We start from the raw sequence: 23,828 nt of genomic DNA, 5'->3' as shown, positions 1-23,828 counted from the left end.
AACCAGTGCTGAAAACAACTCAACAGTCAGGGCAGTGATGTGGGATTTGCTTCTGTTCCGCAGGCCTACGCTGGGTGACATTCCTGGGAGTGTTTGCACCAAATATGCATCCCAGAGTGTCATTGCGATTATTGTCCTGCTGCTCAGCCCAACCTGGGCTCCTCAGGGAGGCTGTGCAGGCAGGCAGCAAAACCCACAGCTGGTCAAACAGCAGAGTTCCATTCCCCTTGGCATTTCTGGCTACTGAGCAGGCTTTGAACGAGCTACCACAGGCGTTACTGAGGAGACACAGAGATGGATGAATGTGCCGCGACAGCCCTGATTTTGGACTGGGAGCACTCTCACAGCGTGTTGTCAGCAAGCGTGTCTCAAGGTCACTTGTGCCTTCAAAGCAAGTGGACTGGCTTTGTGGTTCACATGCGATGCATGCAGCACCAGGGCTCCAGCAGATTGCTCCGTAGCTCTTGATTCAAATAACAGTTTCACATAACAGTGCTGTCAGCAGCTTCTGGAAGCCCAGTGCCTCCAAGCAGACCCTGTTTTCATGCGAGAAATCTGTTCAGCTCTGCTCAGTGCAGGCATTAGATGTGGTGTGCTGCAGGTACAGCTGCTGGCATCTTCCTCTGGGCAGCAGCATGAAACGCATGTGCTCATTAACATGCCAGATGGAATCTTTGGTAGGAAGTCCCTGCTAAACCACTCCTTACCCCTAACTTAAAGCCACCCCTTTCAGGAGCTCTGGAGGGTTCATCCCAAACACTAATTCAACAATAGGCTTCCTTCTTCTGAAACTGATGGCACTTCACACACCCTGCTTGACTTCCAAATACTTAAGGTCTAGACACCTTAGTGTAACAATTCCTGGCTCCTCTCTCTTTCCTGGGTTTTGTTTGCAAAGACTTTTCTGGGTAGCTTTTGAGCATTTCCGTTCTGACCTGTATCTGGCTTCAAAGTTGTTTCCCTTACTTGGCAACACAGGATTGCCTTTAACATGTGAGAAGCTCCTGTGATACATTAACACCACTTGTTTGCTACTTGGTGAGATATTTAAAGGCTGCTGAATTGTTACTGTTCAGAATGTGGCTTACTGGTATTAATGAAATACGAAGCTTATGGTGCCAATTAGTCATCTCTCATTTACTCAGAATTCTCTCCATCCTTATATAAAACACACACTAGTCACAAATGTCAAACCAAAAACTATCCCCTAACAACCACACACTGCAGCACCAAGTGTAGCAAAGTGCTGGCTGGGGTTTCCTCTAGCTGCTCCAGTGCATGTGTAAGGAAAGAAGGTCTAAACTGGTGGACGTGTTTGCAGTGATTTTTCAGTGCCAGGGGAGACGGAACAGAGCTGAAGCTGGGCTCGCATTGTTTGGACACACTTTGACTTCAGCACCAAGATTTCATCCAGCATGGCCATGAAATTCTGAAAATCCTGGCAAGGAAGGCACAAGGAAACAGTAGGGAACAGTATCAGCAGGTTGAAAATATCAGCGTATTTTTTACACTGCAGCAGAATGTAAAAGCATTCTGCAGACTAGTAGATTAAATCAGCATTTCCTTATTAAAGTCACAGTCCTCACAGACAAAGGTCAGTGCCTCTAAATACCAAGGTTCACTGACTCTGGTAGTTTTATCTGTTGGTGAAATTACAGCTCGTGTAGTGGCTTAAAAAATAAAAACAAAGCAGCTGCTGTCGCTCTTCTACTCTGGCTAGCTTTTCAAAGGTTTGCTACTGGGACTGGTCACCCAGTTTTACCATGTACTGAACTCTGTTCCTGACACCTCTCATGTTGGATTTATCAATTACGAAAATAAAGGTGAGTTAGGCCACTATGGATCAGACATTATAGCCCAATCTTGAGAGATGCAAGGGATTTATTTCCCATCAGGTCATGGGGCCATGGCTGCAGGTCTGCTATGAGCAATACCAGCTCAATACCGTATCCAGCCTCAACCCAGGGAACTCTACCTTTCATAGCCACACAGATAAAAACCAGTATAGAACTGTGATTAAAACTGGAGTTTTAATCCTTTTTTAAGTAGGGCTGTATTAGTAAGGGAGCACTTGGACATGCTCTTCTCTCCAGCTGAGAGTAGTTTGGTGCCTTTGTTCACAGGTCTGTGCCTGAGAAGCTGGGAGGTGTCAGCATCCCCAGGGCTGGGAAATTCAGCTGCTGTGTATGAAAATCAATCACACAAAAGCTTATTTGGCAGTACTCCAGCTGTATCTCCTGCACTGTATCTCTGTCCTTCAGGGAAATCAGGACAGCTATGAAGACTAACCCAGCTGCTGTGGCATATTTTTCTTAAGTACTTTAAATATTGCTTTGTTCAGTGTGTCTGGTCTTGGCAGGAGTTTCTCCTGCAGCCAAAGTTTCATGGCTGGAGAAGGTGAAACAATCTGCAAATGGAAGGAGAGAAGCTGATGCATGAAGCCCAAGCACATTTCATTAAAAAAAGGTCATGCTGTGAAATAAAACTACAGGGTATGTTATTCACATACTGCTGGGAGGCCTGGCAAGCTTGTAAAAATTCTGCTAGCCGGAAAATAACTGCTTGCTGCAAGGGGCAAATAAATGCAGGGAGAGAGCTGGTGTCCAGTGACAAACAGACTTAACAAGAACAATCTCAGAAGATTTTAAAAAATTAAGAAAATGAAAGATAGCTTTGTTTCACTGCATTGTCTGCCACAAAATGAATACAGTTTATGTCTCCTGTGCTGTTTTGTGAACTGTATGTTATCTGTAAAGCAGCGTGTGCAGCTTGAAATCACAGTGAATAAGCCACATGGTGGCCTCACTCCAAAGCCCCTGAGGGAAGAGTCCCTGTACTTCAGATCTGAACTGTGATAGGAATCAAAATGGTTTGATAACGCAATGCAGCAATGGAGCTTGGCTTTACTGAGAAGGTAAGGGAACTGGGAAGGCAGGAGCTCTCACTGGAAAATGTTCAGTCTGGATTTTCACATAGGTGTGACAAGGTTGGGATACAGGAGAAACAGAGAACAGGAATTGCCTAGCTAGCAGTGGGGCCATGCAGGTGCCAGTTTTTACATCTAGGGTACGCCACTGAAGCAAAGACAAGTCAAGAAACACTTGAGTAACCAAAGCCAAGAGCATGTGAGGCACAAGCCACAGTGGTCAGAACACTGGACTAAGCAAGGCCCAGGTTGTTGGCACACCTGCAGTGTGATAGGCAAAGAGGCTCCCAGAGGGAAGAGCCAAATCCCACCAGTGTCCTGCCCTAGGGGTGTGCTCTGTTCTGTGGTATTGGCTTACTTGTCCCAGCCTGCAAGAGCTAAAACATCACAGGGACAGATAGTCTGGTACAGTCTGCCCCGTGGTGCGAGATAAGGGAAGGCTCTCTTATTAGAGATAAGGGCTTCAGGGTTGGCCCATCCATCTCCTGCTCCCCAAGGGCCTGTCACAGTGGAGATTGGCAAACACAGCAGGCACTGAAAATGAGAGGCCTCTCCCAGGACTAAGGCCTTGGACAAGGGCTTGAACTGACAAGGAACATCACATCACCAATTCAAGTTAATAATCTCTAAGATTAATTTGTGCAGGCTCAATGGGCACCAAAACCATAATTTGAAACACTTACCATTGCTGACATCTGATTTATCAAGCACTCCTCTTTGAAGCACAGGTGTGCCAGTTCATCCAGCTGCTGCTGATGAGCACGAATTACAGTCTTTCTGATTAACAAAAAACACACACTGGTTACACAGCCTGTAGTGTAATCACTGCTTGTAATCACAGCTGGCCTCCATAAACCTTTAAGAAAGAGGAATACCCCAGAGGAAGCCTTGCTGTCCTGTGTCCCTGGCACTCAGGAAGGGCACACCAGTGCTCTGTGAAGTGCAGTGGACTGCACTGCTGAGGGCTGCAGGATGAACTGGGTGACTGAGGGCTGCTCACAGAGGAGTGACCACAGCCCTTCCTTAGCACAGGCAGCACACAACTGCTCTTCACTGTAGGAGAATCAAGGAGCACAACAATTATCTAATTAATAGGTGAAATGGTTTATGGCCATGAGTCTGTAAGTAATTCCAGTGAGAAACAGGCTGAGCAGGAAGGCTCAGTGCTGCTGTTGATTCCTCTGAGCAAGTTTCACTGACCAACAATGTATTTTCAGTCAAGGGAATGCAGCCCAGTACCTGGGAGCTGACAATGGCAGCTCAGAGTACTCAGAAGCTTTATATGTACATCTTCGTGACTGCTCAGCTGCTCTAGCAGCATTTCTTTTCATTGATGGAACAGCTATAACCTGATTCTTGATGGAAGGTTTTGATATATTTTAGGTACTTTACAGCTTATAGTAAGCCACTTAATTACTGAGAACTGCAGTTTGTATTATAATATTTATTCTTCTAGCATTATCCTAGAAGCTGTAGTATAATAATTAGCTTCCTGTGAGATTTTAAAATATCACTAAATAAAAGCAACCATATATTTTTAATAGAATTATTACAAATTATGATTAATCTTATAATTATTTAATAGAATGATCAACCACTGGTTTTTGAAGTAGGTATGACATACAAAAAAAGGAAATGTAGCACACATCCAGATTTTCTAACCTTCACTACAAACTTCATGATGAGCAAGACTTACTGTGCCTTTTCTAGGGCTTCTCTCTGCCATTTCCCCATCTCTGATGCAGCACTTGGAGAACTGCTGCTGGACACGTGTGAGGGGCACTTTGCATTTGCTACTGGCTTATTATCTTTGGTTGCAAATCCTGCATCTGCAGCAAAAGTCTCTTGTGTAAAAATACTCTGCTTTGACTTGTTTTTCAGCAACGCTGTCTCCTCATTGCCGAACGATGACTTGGCAGGGTCTTCAAAATGGGTGAGGTCCTCATTCCTCAGTCCTGGCTTGGGCTGCAGCTGCCAGCAGCTCTCCTGAGAGGGGGACTGGGATGCACAGCTCTTTTCAGCATTTATTTCCTCAGCACGGGACCCTTGACTTGAGTTAGACTTCCCTGAATTACCAGCATTGTTATGCTGATTAACATCAGCACCACACCGTCTGCCTCCTGACTGTTCTTTGAAGGGGGAGTCACTGCAAAGCCCCCCACCCTCTCTCTCTGGCCTGGCGACCGCAGATCCAGCTGTGGATCCGGCTGTGGATGTTTCTGTCGGGTCACGTCCAACAAACAAACTACGCCAGACTCCTTGCTTGGATAAAACTGATCCCAGGTGGCAGCAGCACGGCTTCACACGGCCACAGGTGGGTGGGAGCTTCTTGCTGGTGTCTTGAGAGGAGCCCAGCAGGGCACAGAGGCTTCCCCCGTGGCCAAGGTGCTCTGCCAGCTCCAGCATGCTGTCAGTCAGAGATCTGCTCCTGGTGCACTGCCAGTCCTCGTCCTCAAACCTGCTCTGGGTTGCGTCATTGTCCGGCACCTGCTTCTCACCATGGGGCTTCTCTTGGTTGGAAGACGCTTTCTCTGTTTCAGTTGTGTCCTCACCATCAGGAGGCGACACCAGGAGTGGGGTCGTGAGCTCGGAGGTGAACTCTGAGGAACAGCTGGAAGAAACAGTGTGGCTGACTCCATTTTTTCGAGTTTTCCATTTTACACCTCCTCCTGTAAGGCCAGCCTTTTTAGCCAAAGTGGATTCTTCCATCTCCTCATGCTGGAGATCAAACTCTTTGCACTCTGGAGTTCCTGATTTCAATACAGGAGATACATACGGGGTTGAAGTATCCTTTTCTGGAGTTAAGGTAGCTTCACTGGAGTAAACAAGGCTTCTTTGTTTGGACTTGTACTCTTTGTGATCAGCTAGGAAGTCCTTGCCATTTCTCCAGCTGCAAGCAGGATCTTCCTGCAGGCAGTAAGGTTTTTCTGCAGTATTGCTTGGAGGGAATTCAACAGCTAAATCATGGCTCCAGTCTGCAGGAGTTTTGCTGCAGCCTGAATTTTTAGTGGATTCCTCTGCCTCTGAGCTACCCTCACTACAATCCCAGCTGTCGTCTAATCCATGATCTTCCATGGGTGTTGCATATTCAAAAAATAAATCCTGCCGCTTTTGGCCTTTTTGCTCTTCTTCAGTTCCTTGCTCTCTTTCATGAAGGAAAAATGAATGTTGACTGGATTTGTTGCTATTTCCTTTTTTCACACTCTTTTGACTACAGACAGGTGAGAAGGAATCTTCACTGAAATCACTGTCATCCAGATCTTCCAGCTGTACCCACTCTTTGCTCTGCCCTTCAGTTGGAGTAAGGCTCAGCTCCTGCTTCACTTGAATCTCCTCGGGCTTGTACTGCACTAAAAACCTCTCAAGGGGTTGATAGTTCAATTTTTGCTTTAGAATAGGGGGTTGCTGAAACTGCTGGTGATAAAGACGTAAATGCTCTTCCCTTTCCTTCTGATATGAAGGCAGATATGTCCACGGTTCAACAGACTGTTTAGCAAAAGTATTTCCCCATTCCTGTTGGCTGTTGGAGGGCAGATTGCCATCTCCAAAGGAATTATCTTCACTATGAACAAGTTGTTTCTGAAGAGGTTGCACTGTCTGGACTTTCAGGCACTGGACAGGCGTTCTGTTTTGCATATACTTGTCTTGCTGGCCACTCTCTTCTGTTTCTGCAATGAAATCCTCCACCGAGGAGCTCTTTTCAGAGAGGGGGGATAGATAATTTTTCTTCAGGGGATGTGTTATTTGTAGGACTCCCTTAACTGGGGTGGTGTGGTGGAAGCAGGGACTGCTGGTATTTCCTGTGTAGGCATGTTCTTTGTCAGTTCCCTTGGGGGTAGAGGTAAGAGGGACACCAGGTGGCTGGAGTGTTGCAGGATATGCCTTTGGTTTTGTAGCACTTGAGGGATGCTGTAGGCCTAGCTTCACTTTCTTTGGAGAACTCTTTTCCCCAGGCGGCAAAAAGGGTGTGCCTTGGATATTTTTTGGAGATACATTTCCAGCTTTGCGACGCCTTTTTGTGACAGGGGTAGGATATCTAGTCCCTTTCTTCAGCTCTTTGACCCTGTAAAAAAAGAGGCTGGATTTAGAAGATGTCATGCTTTCAGATAAATAACAGCATCTTCAGAACAAATTAATGCTTTCACATACTAAGACTGAATATTGAATTCAACATCATGGTTTGTTTTCTGTCTGTGATTCTTCACAGGTATCAAAACGCTTTTCCTAAAATGCCTGGACTTCTGGAAAAATCTATAGCAGTCTTTTTAAGCTCTTCCTTGAGCGGTGCATAACAGGTCAAGTGAGTGGAAATGGCCTCAGTTTCAGTGCAAGTGCATTTCCACACATTATAATGCAGCAGAACCAGCTGGTATTCTCCACAGCACATCACAGAGTCCCACAGGGCTCAAAGTAGGACTTTTGAAGTAGTTGCAGTGGGTGGTCTTAGCTCAGGTGAAGTGCACAGGGCTGCACTGCTCCTGGATAGACTCAGCAGTACAGCTGTGAAGAGCTGCTTCACTGGTGTCACCCTTTCCCCTACCACCCTGACCCTCAGCTGCTCCCTCTGCTCCTCTTGCCCCTCAAGTTGTCTCTTGTTCTTTTAAGACCAGCACTGCACAGCTTCTAATTTACTTCCTGCTCTGTAGGAGGGAGGATGAAGGCCTTGTACACATTCTAAGTAGAATCAAAATACAAAACTAAATAAAAACTTTTGATTGCCCTGCAGTTTAGCAAAAGTATTTCTCCACATAGTGGCACATAGTGATATTTTCATCACTGAAAGTAGCCATCAGAAAGTACTTACAAGAACCAAAAAAAATTAAGACAAAATATAAGAGTTGGAATAAGTAACGATTTTATTAGCTTTTTAAAGATTCTGTTTCTTGCCTAAATTGACATTTTCAGTTCAACTATAATAAAATGTAATGGCAAACATCACACATTACTTTTTACTTGTGATTTTCACCCTGGCAAGAACTGAGTTTCATCTCCTACCTGTCAGCATATCGCAGAGTGTTCAGGGTGTGCTCTGCAGCTAGGTGGCTCGGTGAAACATTGGCTATCATACATGTCTTGGAATTGCCAATGAAAGAGTCTTTTAGCACCTAGGGTTTGAAGGAAAAAGAAATTGGGTTCTTAGCAGTTCTCTTGCACATCCTGTAAATTAGCAACATCTACAGAAGAAATTCAGCATGAGGTAGTGGCTTATTAATTTTTTGGATAAATGTAGTCCTCATCTCAGTTTTTCTTGTCTTTATTTGTTTATAGTTTAAAATGAATACAAGTATTAATTAGGGCTCCAAACAAGCCCTTGTTCCAGGTGCCTCAAGGGTGCCAATATGGTTTGAGAATAAAGCAGCTGTTACAGCTGAAGTCAAGAAATATTGATGAAAGCTCCCAGGACAGTAACTGAATAGAAGATGCACGATTGTTTTCAGACTGTGGGGAGATGGATGGTAACTCTGTATGAGTCTGGATGGTGGTGTTTGGGGTTTTGTTTGGTTTCACCTCTTGGCTTGTTTCTTTTTTTCCCATGCCAGTCCCCATTGTTGGCTGGGGGAAATTGGCAGTTGGCTTTAATTCTGTGATTACATTTAAAATTAAAATTTACAAAAGCTATGCATTTCTTCTCTTCCTCAAGAGAGGAAGCAGTTACTGAACTATGCCATTTATTTATTTACTTATTTGTTTGATTTTTTGCTTATTTTTGTCTGCAGCAGGGAAACCTCTCCTCTTGCCTTTCTGCTCATTTACCTGAGTTAACTTGCTTTGCCGGAAAGGAGTATGCACTTGTTCCTGATCCAACGCCCGAATGCATTCCTTTAGCTACCAAAAGAAATTAAAAACAGAAAACAGATCAGTCATGCACTGGCAAGGAACTGAACACATCACACCAAGCCTGCCCAGGTCCTGTGTCACTTTGACTCCTATATGTGTTGTCCCTTGCAAGGTCAATTTGTGCCCTGCCTGATGGCTCCGTGGGCGGCTCCAGATGCAAGGAGCAAGCACAAACATTCAGCACACAGAGCTGCTGCCTGCACTACATCTAGTTAGTCTGAAGCCAGACTGGGTGCAGCCTAGGCTATGCTGCAGCTTGCAGGGCAGGTGTACCCAAAGGACAGAGCTTTATCAACTATTTTCTTTCTTCTGGAGAGAGCAGATTACAGTATTGTCATGATGATACTGCCGTCAAGCATTTGCAGTCATTCTACATTCTACAAACTCCCACTGAAAATGACATTTGTTTCTCATTTTTACAGCATTTTATCAAAAACTGCACCTGTAAGAAGTAAGAGATTAAACAATTGTAATTCCTTAGTCTGGCTCTCATAGTTGCAGTGTCTGGAAGTCTTCCACATGAAAATTACATGAATATACAAACCAGCAGCAGACTTCAGATCTCATGGGTTAAAAGGCCTGAAGAGACAATTATCATCATTGAGGCCAGAGCTAAGCTTTACAGGCTGCAGGTTACAAAGATTCACCCAAAGCTGCTTTTTATATTTAATTCAGTTGCTACTTGTAGATTGTCCAGGTATCTTCTTAGTTTCACACAATGCCAAAAATATACAGACTCTGATTTGACAGTTTCTTTTAAAAGAATTTCATGAGCTTAGGATTCTTGGGAATTACAGAATTGTTTAGGCTGGAGCAGACCTTCAAGATCAAACTTCTTTCTATAGAGAAAGAAGTCATGACACTCAGTTATTCACCAGCAAGTACTCAAGCAAGCATGAAGTACAGAAAGACATTCACTTCACAGACTACCTCCCCAGCACAAATACTAACATTCCAGTGCAGGAAGAGCCTCTGTGCAAAAGAGCATCTACATTCCCCAAGCCACCTCCTATTTACAACCCACTAAGAGGTACAGTTGTGTGCAGACTTCTGCACTGCTGGCTCATACCCTGGAACCTGTATCACCTTCAGCCTCGCTTAGAGAAGCCCCCAGGCCCAGCTGAGCTCCTCTTGTTTGCATTACAGGAGGTACAAACCTTTCTGCAGCATTTACACTTACAGGCACTTCTGCTTTATCTTAGATGGCATTTTTCTGCTCCTTTGTCCCTCTTTGCCTGACTAAAGACACTTACAATGACAGTTTGCCTCAGGAGTGCATTTCTTCCTGTTCCTTTCTCCCCACACATAAATTGATAGTTTTTATGCTCTTAAGTCCTTTATTCCTGATTTGAAAGAGAAGCCGAAGTGGTAAAAATAACTGGCAGGAACAGATGTGCTTTTATGAAACAAACATGGCAATTCCAAGCCAGCATGCTTTAGAAGGGACAAAATCTTCTGTATTAAATATGGGTCACTTATACTACACCTAACATTGTCCATGCTACCTTTACCTGTCTGGCAGTAAGAATGGATTAAAAATACTTAATTTTTATAGGTTTATCTCTTCCTTCTTAAATTGTTTTTCAGGCATGAGACAAATTAAACTGAACACACTTAGTACCTTAGTTATTTTTTCCTCTCCATGCATACATTATTCTGTGGTTAATTTTTATCCTAAAACACATGCTAGTAATTAAGTACAAAACCTTCCCCAGACATAATAGTAGCTTACTGCCAAAAGACTTTGATTTATTTCTGCTCCTTCCATTTTTGTTTGTCGATTTGATTCTTTGGCATCAGCTGCTCTTTCACTGCCAGCCAAGTCAATGAATGATATCCTAGAAAAAACAAAGCTGCGTTTATCTTAGGGGCTTTTTTCCCCTCTTCTTTTTTCCTTTATTAAACCAGCAGGCTGCAACACATGGCATCAGAAGAGTGATTAGAAATAAATACTTTTGAACAACAAGAAACATCCACTGAAAATATCTGAGATACCAAAATAAACATAAGAGAAGGAACTGTGTCAGAGCATCTTAACATTAAATAATAGAACGTGTAGTTACATGAGATGACAGTGCTCCAGAGTTTAATGGATAAGCTGTGTAAAGTACAACATATTCATCTCTGCAGATAATCACTGTGTTTGTAGTTTCCTAAGAACAGGGCTAAAAGAAATTTTAAGTGTTTTGATTTCTCCTTCCAGGTAAAAGAGACAGTTGCCATGTCAAATGGGAATTCAGGACAACAGGAACAGAAATTTCCAGTGTAGCAAATAATATACTGAGCTTTCAGTGATCCCTGTTGTTTGTTTCCACAGAACTCCATTACTCCCTTTCACACTTCCTAGCTCTGGGTGCCAGCTGCTGTACTGACTGTTGCACTGTATTTTTGTCTTTGTCCTTCCTGTTTTTCTGCAACAGCCCTGACTTCTTCATTGGCACATCTTGGCACCCTTCCCTCAGTTCAGCTCCACTTCCCTTTGAGACTCACAAAACCCACCCAGTTCAAATGCCACACCAACATAAACCTCTATAATTTTTATTTCTAAGCCTGCCTCTTCTGTCTTTTCCTCTCTTCAGTGTTTGTGGCTTTCCCATTTTGCCTTGTATTCAAAATTAGATCCTGGGAAAGAAGACAGTGGTAGCTAATGGAAGGAGATGTTAGCAGGATTTTGGGATACTTTACAGTAATGCAGATGCACAGATGTTCTTCCTCAGACCTGTTTCTTGAGGTTGTTTACTCTGGAGAAAAGATGACTGAGAAGAGGTACAATTTGTTTTTGAATACACAAAGTGGATGCCACAAGAGTAAGTAAACTGCTCTTTCTGTCTGCTGCAGATAGCATCAGAGTCACACACTCAAATTATCATGGAGGTTTATGTGAGGTACTCTGATTCTTCTGGCCAAAGGCAAACATCTGTCATGGAGTCATCTCCACCTGGGCTGGTCATCCCACATGCCCTTTATAGTCAATTACAGGACAGAAATGCTTTGAGGGGCAAATGCACCTGACCTAATTTACTGCAGGGATCCCAGAAGTGGCAATTTCATTCTACTGACTTCAAAGGTGGTGAGTTCACATGTGGTTTTGTCCACTGCAGGCATCTACCTTTAGCCAAATTAAACACTGAAGATGAGGGGATGGATCTGATTGTCAAACTCCTTCACTGGAAATTTGTATGAGCAATTTTGACAAAGCTGTCACAGATATGCCTAAAACATTCTCCTAGGAAATAGAGAAAGGACTGTGGAACTTTTCAAAGTCCCTTTTAACCCTGTCTTCTAATTTAACTCACACTTGTGCACTAACACCTCCTCTTTGTCTCTTGGAAGTCCCTGGGCTTAACAGCACTGAACACTTCTTCTGGTTTTACCTTCCAAATGCCCTGTTGGTTGTGTCTTTAATTTGAATTTGGATGATGGCATGAGACCGAGAGGAATCTGAGTTGACTGCAGTAACTCCTGTGCTACGTTCTTTTCCCCCCTTCAAAATCACCTGCAAAATAAGGGGGACAAAATCCAAATGAATTGTAAATAAAACCACAATCTCTCAGAAAGAGATCTTGTCCTCCTAAGGTAAGAAAACATTGTGAGGAAAGGTGCATTACAGCCTTAAGATTTGGGGCAAGTAGAGGTAGACTGGATCCCTCCACTATTTCTTTCAGAACTTTGTGCATAGACTTGCTTGTAGTGACACTACAGAGCCTAAAGAGCACACTGCAAGTAACAATCTGCTGCATCACACACTCACATTTCCAAAATACCCACATTATAAAATTAAATTCTTTCTTATATTGCTGGCATACTTTTGTAGTACTATAGACACAATCTAAGAGACTTATGAGATTGACCATTTGTTGTGTTCTTTTAAAATTTTGCTTTCTCTCATAGTAGATGAGTACAGTTTTCCAGAAAGTCACACAAAAAGTTATGAACTGCCAGAACCTTTCTAAATTTCCAAAACAAAAAAAAAGAAAGAAAAAAAAATTATGCCAGAGTAAGGAACAAAGTTAAAAGATTAATTATACTCAATACAGCAGAAGAAAGAAAAAATTATGCCAGAGTAAGGAACAAAGTTAAAAGATAATTATAGTCAATACAGCGGTAAAATAAAAAAACAAGGAAGGAAGGCAAGACAGAAGGATAAAGGCTCCTTCAAGATACAAATCTGGATAATTCTTTTTTGAAAATTTTAAAGGACTGTTGCAGAAAGTCTAACATTGACTGCAGCAGGGCATTCATAGAAAAGCCATTAATTTTGCTTCTGGCTGCAAGAACAAATCAAAATATTGCCTAGCAAAATCAATACATTCTCAGCTGATAGATGCGGATTATTCAGGCTTTTCAGTGGCCAGTTCTCAATCACCAACATAACCACCCACTGCAGCTTCTGAGCTTTATATCAGTGCTAAGTGAAGATAATTTCTGAATCAAAGCCAACACCCATGAGTAGTGACTATCCAGGGATGCATTCAAAGCTCTTTCCATATATCTATTGCAGAATACTCAGAAGTTCTGAGTCAAGCCAGTGACATTTCTGTGTTCAAAAGGGCCTGTGAACAATATTTGTTCAAAAGGGCCTGTATTTTCTCCCCCAGGATATCTGTAAGAATTAAGTAATTTAATAGCTCCTCTGTGTGTGGAATGTGATAATACCAAGGAATTGCAAATCACCCATATAGTAAATTTGCACTCTAACATGCAGAAGCATCACCAGCTTGTTCTGAAGCTCGGAGTTAATGGGAGGATGAACAACTCAATTAAGTGCAATATCAGTGGACAAAACGATGACAATTTTAATGAGCCAGTTACAGTGTTAGGCACTTGTAACTGACACTTCCTTACCAAAAAAAAAAAAAAAAGAATTAAACTATGCAAAGTCAGGCTAAATAGAAAGTAGATTTAATCAGCTTGCTTGTTGCAGGACAATACAGAAAATTTGCCAGAGTCCTTTTAGGGCTCAGAGAGATAGGGAAGAAAACTGAAGCCTTGATCTTGGTGAATGTTATCTACTGTTAAAAGATCTTAATTTTACTTGGCTGTTATCATGCACACATGTAAGCAGTATTTTAATCTTAATTCAGACAAAATATCTCAATCTTAAGTATTTTCTAATGTCTGCTTCTAATAATTTTCAAATTTATATATTATTTGAATATATAAATATTCAAAACCACGTATCTTTTATACACAAAAATCTATGTTCATAGACCCACAAGATACTACACTCGGAGAAAATACATATCCATCTTTCAAGGTCCCTTACTGGGACACTATTTAACTTTTGGAATCTTTCCCTATGGAATGGCAGCAGAAGCGACAGCTGTGAATCAACTACTTGAAAGTGGCTAACACAAGAAACAGCTTAATGAATAAAGGCACTTTTCATAGAGCCCCTTGGTGCCTTGCTGGAGTTGCCAATCTCAGGGCCTTAAACAGGAACATAACACTTGTGCTACACAGTAAATAATCTCTGTAAGTGACGCACCTCACAAATAAGCAAAGTGGGCTGCAGAAGACAAAGAACTCCAAACATTACCTCCAACAGCTGATCTACAGAATCCACCTGAACCTCCCGCAGTCCAACTATCTGAACAACGTGCTTGCCATCTTCTCTTGCATAAAGCCTGACAAGAGAACAGTGCAAAAAGGAGATATCTGAAATCTTAGAAAGCAGCAATGAAAAAACATGTCCATGTCATGACACTGAGAAAAAGCAATCAAGGCTACTGACAGGGGAGAGACCCTGCTGTCATTAATTTATTTTCAGAGCTGAAGAGGCACTTTATTTATAACAAGTACCACTGACATTTCACTGCTAAAGAGACATTACCAGTGCATTTCTGCTAGCTCAAGAATATAATAAAGCAGGGAAGTAAATTACCACATTTACATTTTAGAGTTTCTGTCTCCCTTTAAACTACATCTCAGGCTCCTCTAAGTCCTCATCAAACTGTAAACTTTGTTGTCTTCCTATTCTAACGATTTTTGCACAGGATTTTAAAGCAGCTCCTACAGCATCACCTCAGAGGCTTGCTGGGCTGAGTCACTGCGCTGCCAGGTAAAAGTGTCCAGGGGGAAGGTGCGCAGGTTTTGAAGAGTCAGGCATGCAGGAGATCAACAGGATCTTCAGAGACTGGATTGACAAGAGCCAAATACCCACTGGCACAGCAGGAGGGACAGCCAGAGTTTATGCTTGACCAGGGAAAGACAAGGACTCCACAATGGCTGACACATGACAGGCTGTCCAAACAAGCTGTGGATGTTCCAAGCCTGGAAACATTCAAGGCCAGGTTGGATGGGGCGCTGAGCAACCTGGTCTAGTGGAAGTTGTCCCTGCCATGGGCAGCAGGGGTGGAACAAGATGATCTTTAAGGTTCCTTCTCAAAATGTTCTATGATTTTAAGACAGGAACTTCTGGCAACAAGTAGCTTGTTTCTCTACCTACGGATGTCCAGCTAATTTATTACACTGTAAGCAAGAGCCTGAGCTTGTATCTCAAACTTTATTTTTCCCCAAAACAACAAACCAGGAGTCCCTATCAATGTCACAGTATCTACTGTCAGATCTTGCTATCCTCCCTAAGTATCTCCTGTGAAGAACCATAATTAAATATGTAACATTTGCTATAAATGCTACTAAGTTAAATGTAATAACATGAAAACAGTAATTGATTTCTAAACAGTAACCAACTGATTCACAACCACAGGAAATAATGTTTTTACTCAAATACCTTTTCCTTCCATTTAGCAGGTCATAAAGATGTCCACAGTAGATCTCATAAAAACTGATTAGAACACCAAGATCTTTTCTGGATGGTGATGCTTCCAGGTGCCTAAAGATGTCCTGAGCAGCCAGGGCATAGAGTCCCGGGTTCCGGTGATTCCCTATCATGGTGTAAGTCTTGCCAGCACCAGTCTGCCCGTATGCAAAGCAAGTTGCATTGCCTCTGTGAAGACAGCATATGTGTTTAGTGCCACATTTGATTCATTCATTCTATTAAATAATATTCTGCAATGCTGGTATCTATCTATAGCGGCCCCTTAGCAATCAAGTTTGGTCTACTACCCTCTCTGGGAAACTGCAGAATGCTTAACAATGATTTCCAAGTATACCCTATGGAGATCTGATGTGGCACAAGGTGCTGGCTTTCCCCTTTTCCTTTTCCATTTCCTTTTCCTGTCCCTCTTAAAAAAAAGACTTTGTACCTGGCTCAGTACTCCTGGCAGAGGAATGGGTAAAAAGGTAGGGCTGCAGTAATCACAGCGAACAATTTCTTGCCAGTTTAGATTGCAGATTGGCCTTGCCAGGCATCAGATTAAATGAATGCCAGCAGGAGGGATGGAAAAGTAAGGGGAAAGCTGGGAAAAAAACAGCATAATCTCTTCTGGTGGCATTACTGGACTAAGGATAATGTGAATTGTGGCTTTAGTGATTATTACATAGCAAGGTACAAGTCTCATTCTCCTTTCTCACTTTCCTTTTCTCAAGAGCATGATACTCTGTTGGTGACACTTGAAGATTTTTAGTAACAGAATGCTCCATTTTGTTAATTTTCAGTATGGATATGTAATCCTTACCTTCAAAGACTCAAAAAAGTAATTATATTAAAGTATATATTATACATATACATATATATATATATATAACCTTGCATAGCGGTAAGATGTCTCATGTAAAGCCACCAAAAATTTCCCATTAATCAGGAAGTATGTAATTACAATTAAACCTCTATGCAAATATAAATCAATAAAAACAAATCACAAGGTTATTCATAATTACTATTACCTTGTGAACTGTACAAATACGTGTAAAATTATCTCTCAGTAGTCTCAGGAAAGAGGTAACATTATTTCTCTACAGATGAGTGTGCTCTGCCACACAGGAGCCTTTGTTAGAGTGAAGATGAGAGCTCAGAAACCCTGGGACACATTTTTATTCTAGGCTGACCATGCTTTGGTCACTTTGTGGCCACTGAGGTTCAATTTAACCTTCTTCTTTAATTGAGATTTGTTGCCTAGTGTGAAGAAAGTTTTCCCTGATTTATTTTTGTCAAAATTGCAATCAAAGATATTCTGAAAGGGGGAAGGCATGTGGCAAACGTGAAATGGAGGTATGTTACAAAAGATGAAAAGCATAAAGGAAAATTCAGGCATACACATTAAATTGGAAAACAACAAAACAAAAAATAACCACTGCTGCCCTACCCGTTCAAAATATGCTGAATGAGAGGATAAGCTGTCTTCATGTACACATCCTGATTGGTACATGACTCCTCAAAGACTTCATCAAAATAAAAAACATGCTGAAAAAAAAAGATAATCTTTACATGAGAATGAATATGTTTCACTTCCCCTCCAACTCCATTCAAAGGTAAAATGAAATAATGAAAATCTTTCCAGTGACTTCATACGGCTTTGGATTAGGTCGAGAGTGATTTAGCACATTTAATATGCAGCACAACTCATGTAGCAGCACACCAGTCAAGAGATTCAGGCTAGAGGTAAATAAAAAAAAAAAAAAAAAAAAAGGAAACAAAAATGCCTCAATTTTCCATCACTGAAGCAAAACATATCAGAGCCTTTTAACAAGAAACAACAAAAAAAAAGCTAATTAAAGAAAACCTATTCATTAAATGAATCAGCCTACAGATGTACTGTCAGACTGTAACAGTAAAAAGAATTGAGACTCAGCTCTTGATTCTCTCAAAATTAGTTCTCACTTGTGACTTAGTTGTGATTAATTGCCTCTGTTCTTAAAAAGTTTTGTGCCAGAGAAGAAAGAAGCTGTTCCTAAGCAAAGCTACATTGTCTGAACTCAAAAGGGGGCAAGAAAATCAGAACTTCCCACACTACAGATCAGACTCAAAGAAGCAGGGTCTGTGGAAATGATTCAGCATGTGTCCCACTGTAAAAGGTGGCACATGAGCTGGGCCTGAAAGAGATCTGAAATTTTACCAGATACTCCAGACAGTTGTTACTAGGGTCCAGATTGTAAAAATAACACTCAGGAGAGCGAGAATAGCTTGCTGCTTCTACAAATCATTTCTGTTCCTGGTGCTGTCAGTCACAGTGAGAATTTGAACTATGACAGCACAAATTATTTGGGATTAAGAGACAAAGACAAAAGGGAACTTAATTTTCAAAAGCATTTGAGAAAAATAGAAAGGAGGAAGGGGATGAGGGTGTGTATGATTCATTAAAACAGACCTGCAGTGCTGAAGCAGAGGAAAGGGAACTCCTCACTGAAGTACCCTGGAAAGCCATCAGCAGGCATTTCTCCTGCAGCAATGGCATGCAGCAGTGGGCTTATTTTGCCACATACAAAGAAAATTCCAAGAGACATACTTCCAGACCTTAAAATTCTGGGCTCAGGTTTGCTGGCACAGTCTGCCATAAATCAGAAGCAACTCAAATATAGACAACTCTGAGCTAAAACAAAATCCCACCACCTATTTCAGTGTAAGAAATACTAACAGTCCTTTTCTGTTTTCAATCATGGAAACTCCAGGCACAATAAGCTTTATCCTTCCATGCAAGTGACTGGCTCATAAACACAACCTCCAATGGAGGATGTTACCTGTAAAATGTATTGTGTAAGATCAACAGCCTCCTTCTTCTCGTGGAGAAGCAGGGTTTCCTGGTCTTGCACTGTGATTATATTGGCCTCCCCACGTCTCTCCTCCCTCAGGCAGAGAGGACGTTTTCGGACACACACTCTGATTTTTTCACTCTCTGTCCATGGAGTCTCTTTGTCGAAAGTATTGGATCTACAACAATAACGGAGGTCCGCATTTTAAAATCAAGTTACAACAGAATCTAGAATATGCCTGAATTTGTTACATTTATCACAGAATGTTACTGTTGTTAATGCCTATCAGAAAACTCCTTAACACACCTCATTTTTACATGATGCAGTTTCTGATGCTTTTTCCTAAACAGACTGGTGCTTCCTGTACACTTCTGTTAAAGGAATAGTTATGTTTGTACAGCTGCACTCCTGAACTTGTACAGCTACACTCTTGAACTTGCTGCTGGACTGACATATTTTCAGTAGTACACAAACATGAGATGGAAGCTGGCATCATATCCAAGTTAATATAATGAAATTTAATCTTGTGAAATTATTTGCACTCATGATTAGTCACTTAATCATGTACAATGGAAGTATTAATAGATCTTGAAAAAGAAAAGATACAATACTTAGTTGCTTTTCCTCTCATGTTGGACTTTTTTCTTCCCATTATAGACTGTCCAAATGGTTACAAGTAAATGACTCAAACTGGCAAATGAGATAGTATCACCATGTTCCTGTTCAGCTCAAAAAAAAAAAACAAAAAAAAAACCAAAAAAAACCTGATCTCATCCTTGTCTTCCCTTTGGTCTTTTTTCATAAAAAGGTTATGTGGTTTTAGACCATAAACAAAGTTGTGCTCTTATGTTTCAGCAATTTTACTTTAGTCCCCTTCCAGACACCTCAGAAACAAGAGGTAATTTCATGTTTCACTGATTAACCTGCTGTGTAAAGCATTTTGTGAATAGAATAGGCTAGAATTAACCAAAGTGTATTCAATATATCTCTCCCTTCTTCAAACTGTCTTCAGCCAAATCAGTAATGATTTTCAGCCTGGATTTGCATTTCAAATAATCAAGCCCCAACTTGCCCAAAAGCAGTGCTTTTGCCACACTGTCCAGGTGCCAAAATCTCTTAGCATAGCAACCGAAAACTCATATATTCCAGCTGTCTAACAAATTGTAACCCTCAAGTTACTCAACATCTCATTAACATCCACAGGCTTGTGGTATCATTGCTGTTGTGCTCCACGATTCCCCAGAAGCACATGAGATGCAGATTTAAATCTCAAGATATGTCTTTGAAGACCACACATGAGCAATCTTTACTTGTCACTAGAGTCCCTTTAATTTTAGTACAGGTTTCCTGTGCAATCCAGGATCAGGCTGTGCATTTAGATGGAAAATTCTTTTGTCACAGAAGAAAGGCAATGACACTTGAAATAAGATGCTTCATAAGCTGGTGTGAGCTTATGCATATCACTAGGCACCAAATGTTGTCCAACAAATGATCGGAGGCTCTGAAGTTTAATTCTTGTGCCAGAGGGTGTAATTGGTGACCTGCAGCAAGAGCCATTGTGCTCTAAGAGCTTGCAGCAGAAAGGATGGCAGGATCTGGAGAAAAGAAGCCCTGAAAATTTAGAGACTCTATTAGAGAAATTTTTCTCTAATGAGAAAAAAGGAATAAATTTTTTCTAGTACAGAGGAATATTTTGTTGAGTATATTTTGTATGGGAACAGAATGCACATTAATTCTATATGCTGAACCCAAAGTTTGTATTTCTTACTAACTCTTAAAATATAAATTGTATTTTACAATAAAATCATTTTTCATTACTAGGAAAAAGAAATCAAACAACAGTCATGACACAGATCATAAGAAATCTGACTAATAGGTCAGAAGGACAATTATGTCTTCGCATAATCAAGTTATTTGCTGTGGGCAAGTTTGAACATATTAAAAGAGCACTTTGTCTTTCTCCTATCTGAAATCATATCTGTGTTTTCCAGTATTTCCCATAGATGAGACCAGGTAAGCCTTCACAGTGGTCAAACCACAAGGTGCCAACGGAATGGATGGATTCAGTTAAGCACTTGCAAAACAGGAATCACAAACCTGAGTGTAAGCATGCTGCTCCAAGCCTGCCTGAAATGCACAACTCTCCAAACACGAGAAAATTAAGTTGAGGCATATCAGGAGGAGGATGCAGAAAGCCCACAAGATGAGCCATAATGCTTGGCACAGAAGAATGTGCTTGCAAAGAAGAGAACAAGGAAAGAGAGAACAATGAAGAACATGTCTCTATTGCAGGATAAAAATCTTTAACTCCTTTACTTTAGCCATTAGGTTTAATAACGTATAAATTTTTAATTTGCCAGCATTATAAATCCTATCCTTTTAGCTGCACAATGGCTCATCTTCCAGAAGAGACAGAGAATGCACCCAGGTATCAATATGTATTGGAGGTTAGTGCACTTGTCCAGAAAGTGGGAATGATTTATTTTTTCCTGCTAAGGAGAGTTATAAACCTTTGCCTTGCCTTTCACAGTTTAAGTGCTCTACTTACTACGTCACCTTAGTACTTTTCCACTGTGGCAGCAGCATCTATCTCTCCAGGCTACATGCACTCTAGGTGGGAGCTGTAATTGACACCTCAACTCCATGGATCTTTCCCTGTACGAAATCTTTCTCCACAGCCTTCCCAGACCAGGCCTAACTTCATAAAACTGCCTCTTTTCATTGCATATTAACTACCATGACTGCATTGCAAAAGCTAGATACTGCTATTGTGTGTGCAGAGACATACTTGCTCTGCTGGTGAATCAGGAAAAAAATAGTGCTTTAAAAATGTTGCTACAGTAGATTCACCAGTGGTTCATGATAACCCCAGCCCCTCCAGTACCAAAGACTGGGAAAAGTATGGAAGTTACAGATCACATGACTAAGGAGCAGCTGCAAGGCATCCCTCTCACCATCAGGTCTGTAATCCTTCCCAGCTGCATTCATTTTCCTTCCTTTTAAAGCTTCAGTTCAGAAATTTCTTTATAAACAAATATAGCCATTACAGCTTGTATCCTTTTTACCAAGAAAAGCTTGACAAATTTAACAACAGGCAATGCTATATTTTGGAAAAATAACGTTTTAAAAATGGTCCCATGGAAAGACAAAGATTGGCTCAAATATCAAGAAAAGAAAGCCTTAAATCCTGAAAGACAAAGATTGGCTCAAATGTCAAGAAAAGGAAGCCTTAAATCCTGAAAGACAATAAAGACTATTCTTAGACAACCTTGGTGAGTAGCAGCTGGTCAAATTCAGATGATTCCTTCTATGAGACTCGAAGAGTTGGAAATGCCTATTAATATCTCTCTTGTCTGTAAGACTTTGCATTGCTTTGTAGTGCTTGGATTGCTTATTTGGAGTTTGAGGAAGACAGATTCTGCTCCACAATTAAGAAAGAATCATTTATGATTAACCTGAAGTACTAGCAAAATAAAGGTGAGTGATTATTACCTGATACAGGAATGAGGTAGTCCATAATTGTACCCTGAAATATGAGTCACTCTTTGTACAATAGGAACTTCAGAATCGCCCAGGAGAGGGGCAATATCATCAGAAACTGTTGGACAGCTCAGTTCATTTTTTGTACCTTTTCCAGGAATATTTACGTCTCTTCTAGTGAATCTGATCGGCTCTGAATCGTGTGGTGGACTGTGTCCCAGCACTTCCCCTACACTGTCCTTCTCTTCATTGGCACTGAAATCGGGTGACTGACACAATTCAGATTTAGAGTCTTTAGCTGCTCCATCATCTTCTCCACAAAAGGACTCGAAACGCAGCTGTCTACGGGGTCCTGGCTTAGTCACCTGAGGCTGAACGAAAAGGCCACGTGGTTGAAAATCCTCCTTGCTTAAGTCTGCAGTGCCTTCTTGCAGTGTAATTTTGATTATTCTAATCAGCTGGAAAAGACGTTTGCGGTCATTTGCATCATGGACCCCCAGTTTGGTGTAATCTTCCATGGAAACCTCGGCAAGCTCATCAATTTTCTGAAGACCAAAGGCAGTAAAGTGGGGATAATATTTTTCAAGTTCTGCTTCACAAAGGCATTCATAAAGGCACGATGCCATCTTCAACCTAGAGCCTACAAGAAATCAAATAAAATAAACATTAGAATCATAAGAAACATCACATCTGACAAAGTTACTAATGAAGAAACTGCACATTTCCTGATGCCATTACTTGCAGCTGGCTAGAAGCTTGTTTAACTCCAAGTTTACCATACACTAGACTGACAAACACTAAAGAAAATAGCAATAACAACAATAAAGTAAAACATGAAACACATATTTTATCTATGAAACTATATTTTAAAATTATATAAAGTACACAACATGCAAGAAATGCACAAGACAATATTACTCACTGCCACAGAGCTCCTACACGCCTGATGTCTACTTGATGAATGCCACAGCTACTGAAACCCTGTCCTCAAGCTATAGAATGTAAAATGCCTAATTTTAGACAGTCAATTTAATATCAAGGCACATGGTCTAATGTGGGTCAGCTACCCCTGGTTAACTAACCAGTGGAGAAAAAATTGCACTTGTCCTCACCTCAAGTTGCCTAATTAAGACCATTCATCTTACAGATGACCTATAGAAAAGTTGCAGTTTTGTTGTGTACTTTTCTCTTTTATGTCATGAATCCTCTGAGCATTTCTGAGTCTCCTTGACAGAAAAACCAAAAAAACAATTCTGCAAAATCTGAAAGACAGCATTTCTCTAAATCTATATATGCCACTGGAATGCCATACTTGCATTCTTGGGAAACCCAAAAAAGAAACATGAATCACTGAAAAGTATGCCCCAAATCCCCCAACTTCTTCACTTATGTCTTACTGGCAATGCATGGTGCAGCTGTCTGTATCCCAATGGATTAGTATCTGCAGATATTTTTATTTCTTCCATAAAATACAAAAATGATAGCACTTCAAGTATTTGTTGTCCACTGCCTTCTCATACCTTTGTTCAGTCTAGGACCTTAACAAATACTGCCCTTACTCATGTTTGGAGGTCACAGTAAGACTCAACAAAAATGAATTATTTAAGTTTTTCTCCCTGTAGTTCAGGGTAGATTCTTTGTGAGGATTTTCAAGGCTCTCTACAATAAAATTATACAAGAAAATAACGTCATCCCCAAATTTGAGTCCATGTCATTAATTAATACATTATGTTGAAGTAATAACAATAAAATCATATGGATTAATATAGAAAATGCTGACTGTGTAAGATACTACAGAGGCCAACATGTACAGTAGAGAACATCTAAAATTACTTAGAGTCCGTGCTTTAGGTAAAATTATGAGATTCAACAACAACAAACTCCAAGACCAAAAAATTCACATGTAAGTGAATTTATTTAATGTGTAGATAATGTGATTTTGAATCCTGAGGTAAAGTTAGAGTCACTGCTGAGGCTGCTAGATTCTGGGAGG

At 41.0% G+C, this 23,828-nt stretch overlaps 1 protein-coding gene across 1 annotated transcript; it reads right to left on the bottom strand.

Annotated features, from left to right (window-relative positions):
• Window positions 1-1,297: 1,297 nt before the first annotated feature.
• On the bottom strand, window positions 1,298-22,461 carry KIF24 (kinesin family member 24). Its single transcript, XM_041422066.1, has 12 exons — window positions 21,848-22,461; window positions 18,344-18,533; window positions 16,972-17,069; window positions 15,498-15,713; window positions 14,304-14,391; window positions 12,139-12,260; window positions 10,497-10,602; window positions 8,681-8,752; window positions 7,922-8,031; window positions 4,623-6,989; window positions 3,610-3,703; window positions 1,298-1,438 (listed from the first exon to the last, which is right to left on the bottom strand). Exons 1-12 carry the CDS (start codon window positions 22,459-22,461, stop codon window positions 1,298-1,300), a joined length of 4,218 nt encoding a protein of 1,405 aa, XP_041278000.1.
• Between the last annotated feature and the right edge of the window lie 1,367 nt (window positions 22,462-23,828).

This window comes from Onychostruthus taczanowskii, unplaced genomic scaffold, assembly GCF_017590055.1.
Source record: "Onychostruthus taczanowskii isolate IOZ18803 unplaced genomic scaffold, ASM1759005v1 scaffold70, whole genome shotgun sequence".
NCBI classification, from domain to species: Eukaryota; Metazoa; Chordata; class Aves; order Passeriformes; family Passeridae; genus Onychostruthus; species Onychostruthus taczanowskii.
The sequence above is the reverse complement of the archived record's forward strand: the minus strand, read 5'-3'. Positions and strand labels throughout refer to the sequence as shown.

Excerpts from the sequence above, each read along its gene's own strand:
- KIF24 (XM_041422066.1), bottom strand. The coding sequence starts at position 22,461 with ATGGCATCGTGCCTTTATGAATGCCTTTGTGAAGCAGAACTTGAAAAA. Across the intron at positions 3,704-4,622 it reads GAAGCCCTAGAAAAGGCACA|AAAGACTGTAATTCGTGCTC; the intron begins GTAAGTCTTGCT and ends TTTGTTAATCAG. Across the intron at positions 1,439-3,609 it reads TAAATCAGATGTCAGCAATG|GATTTTCAGAATTTCATGGC; the intron begins GTAAGTGTTTCA and ends CTTCCTTGCCAG.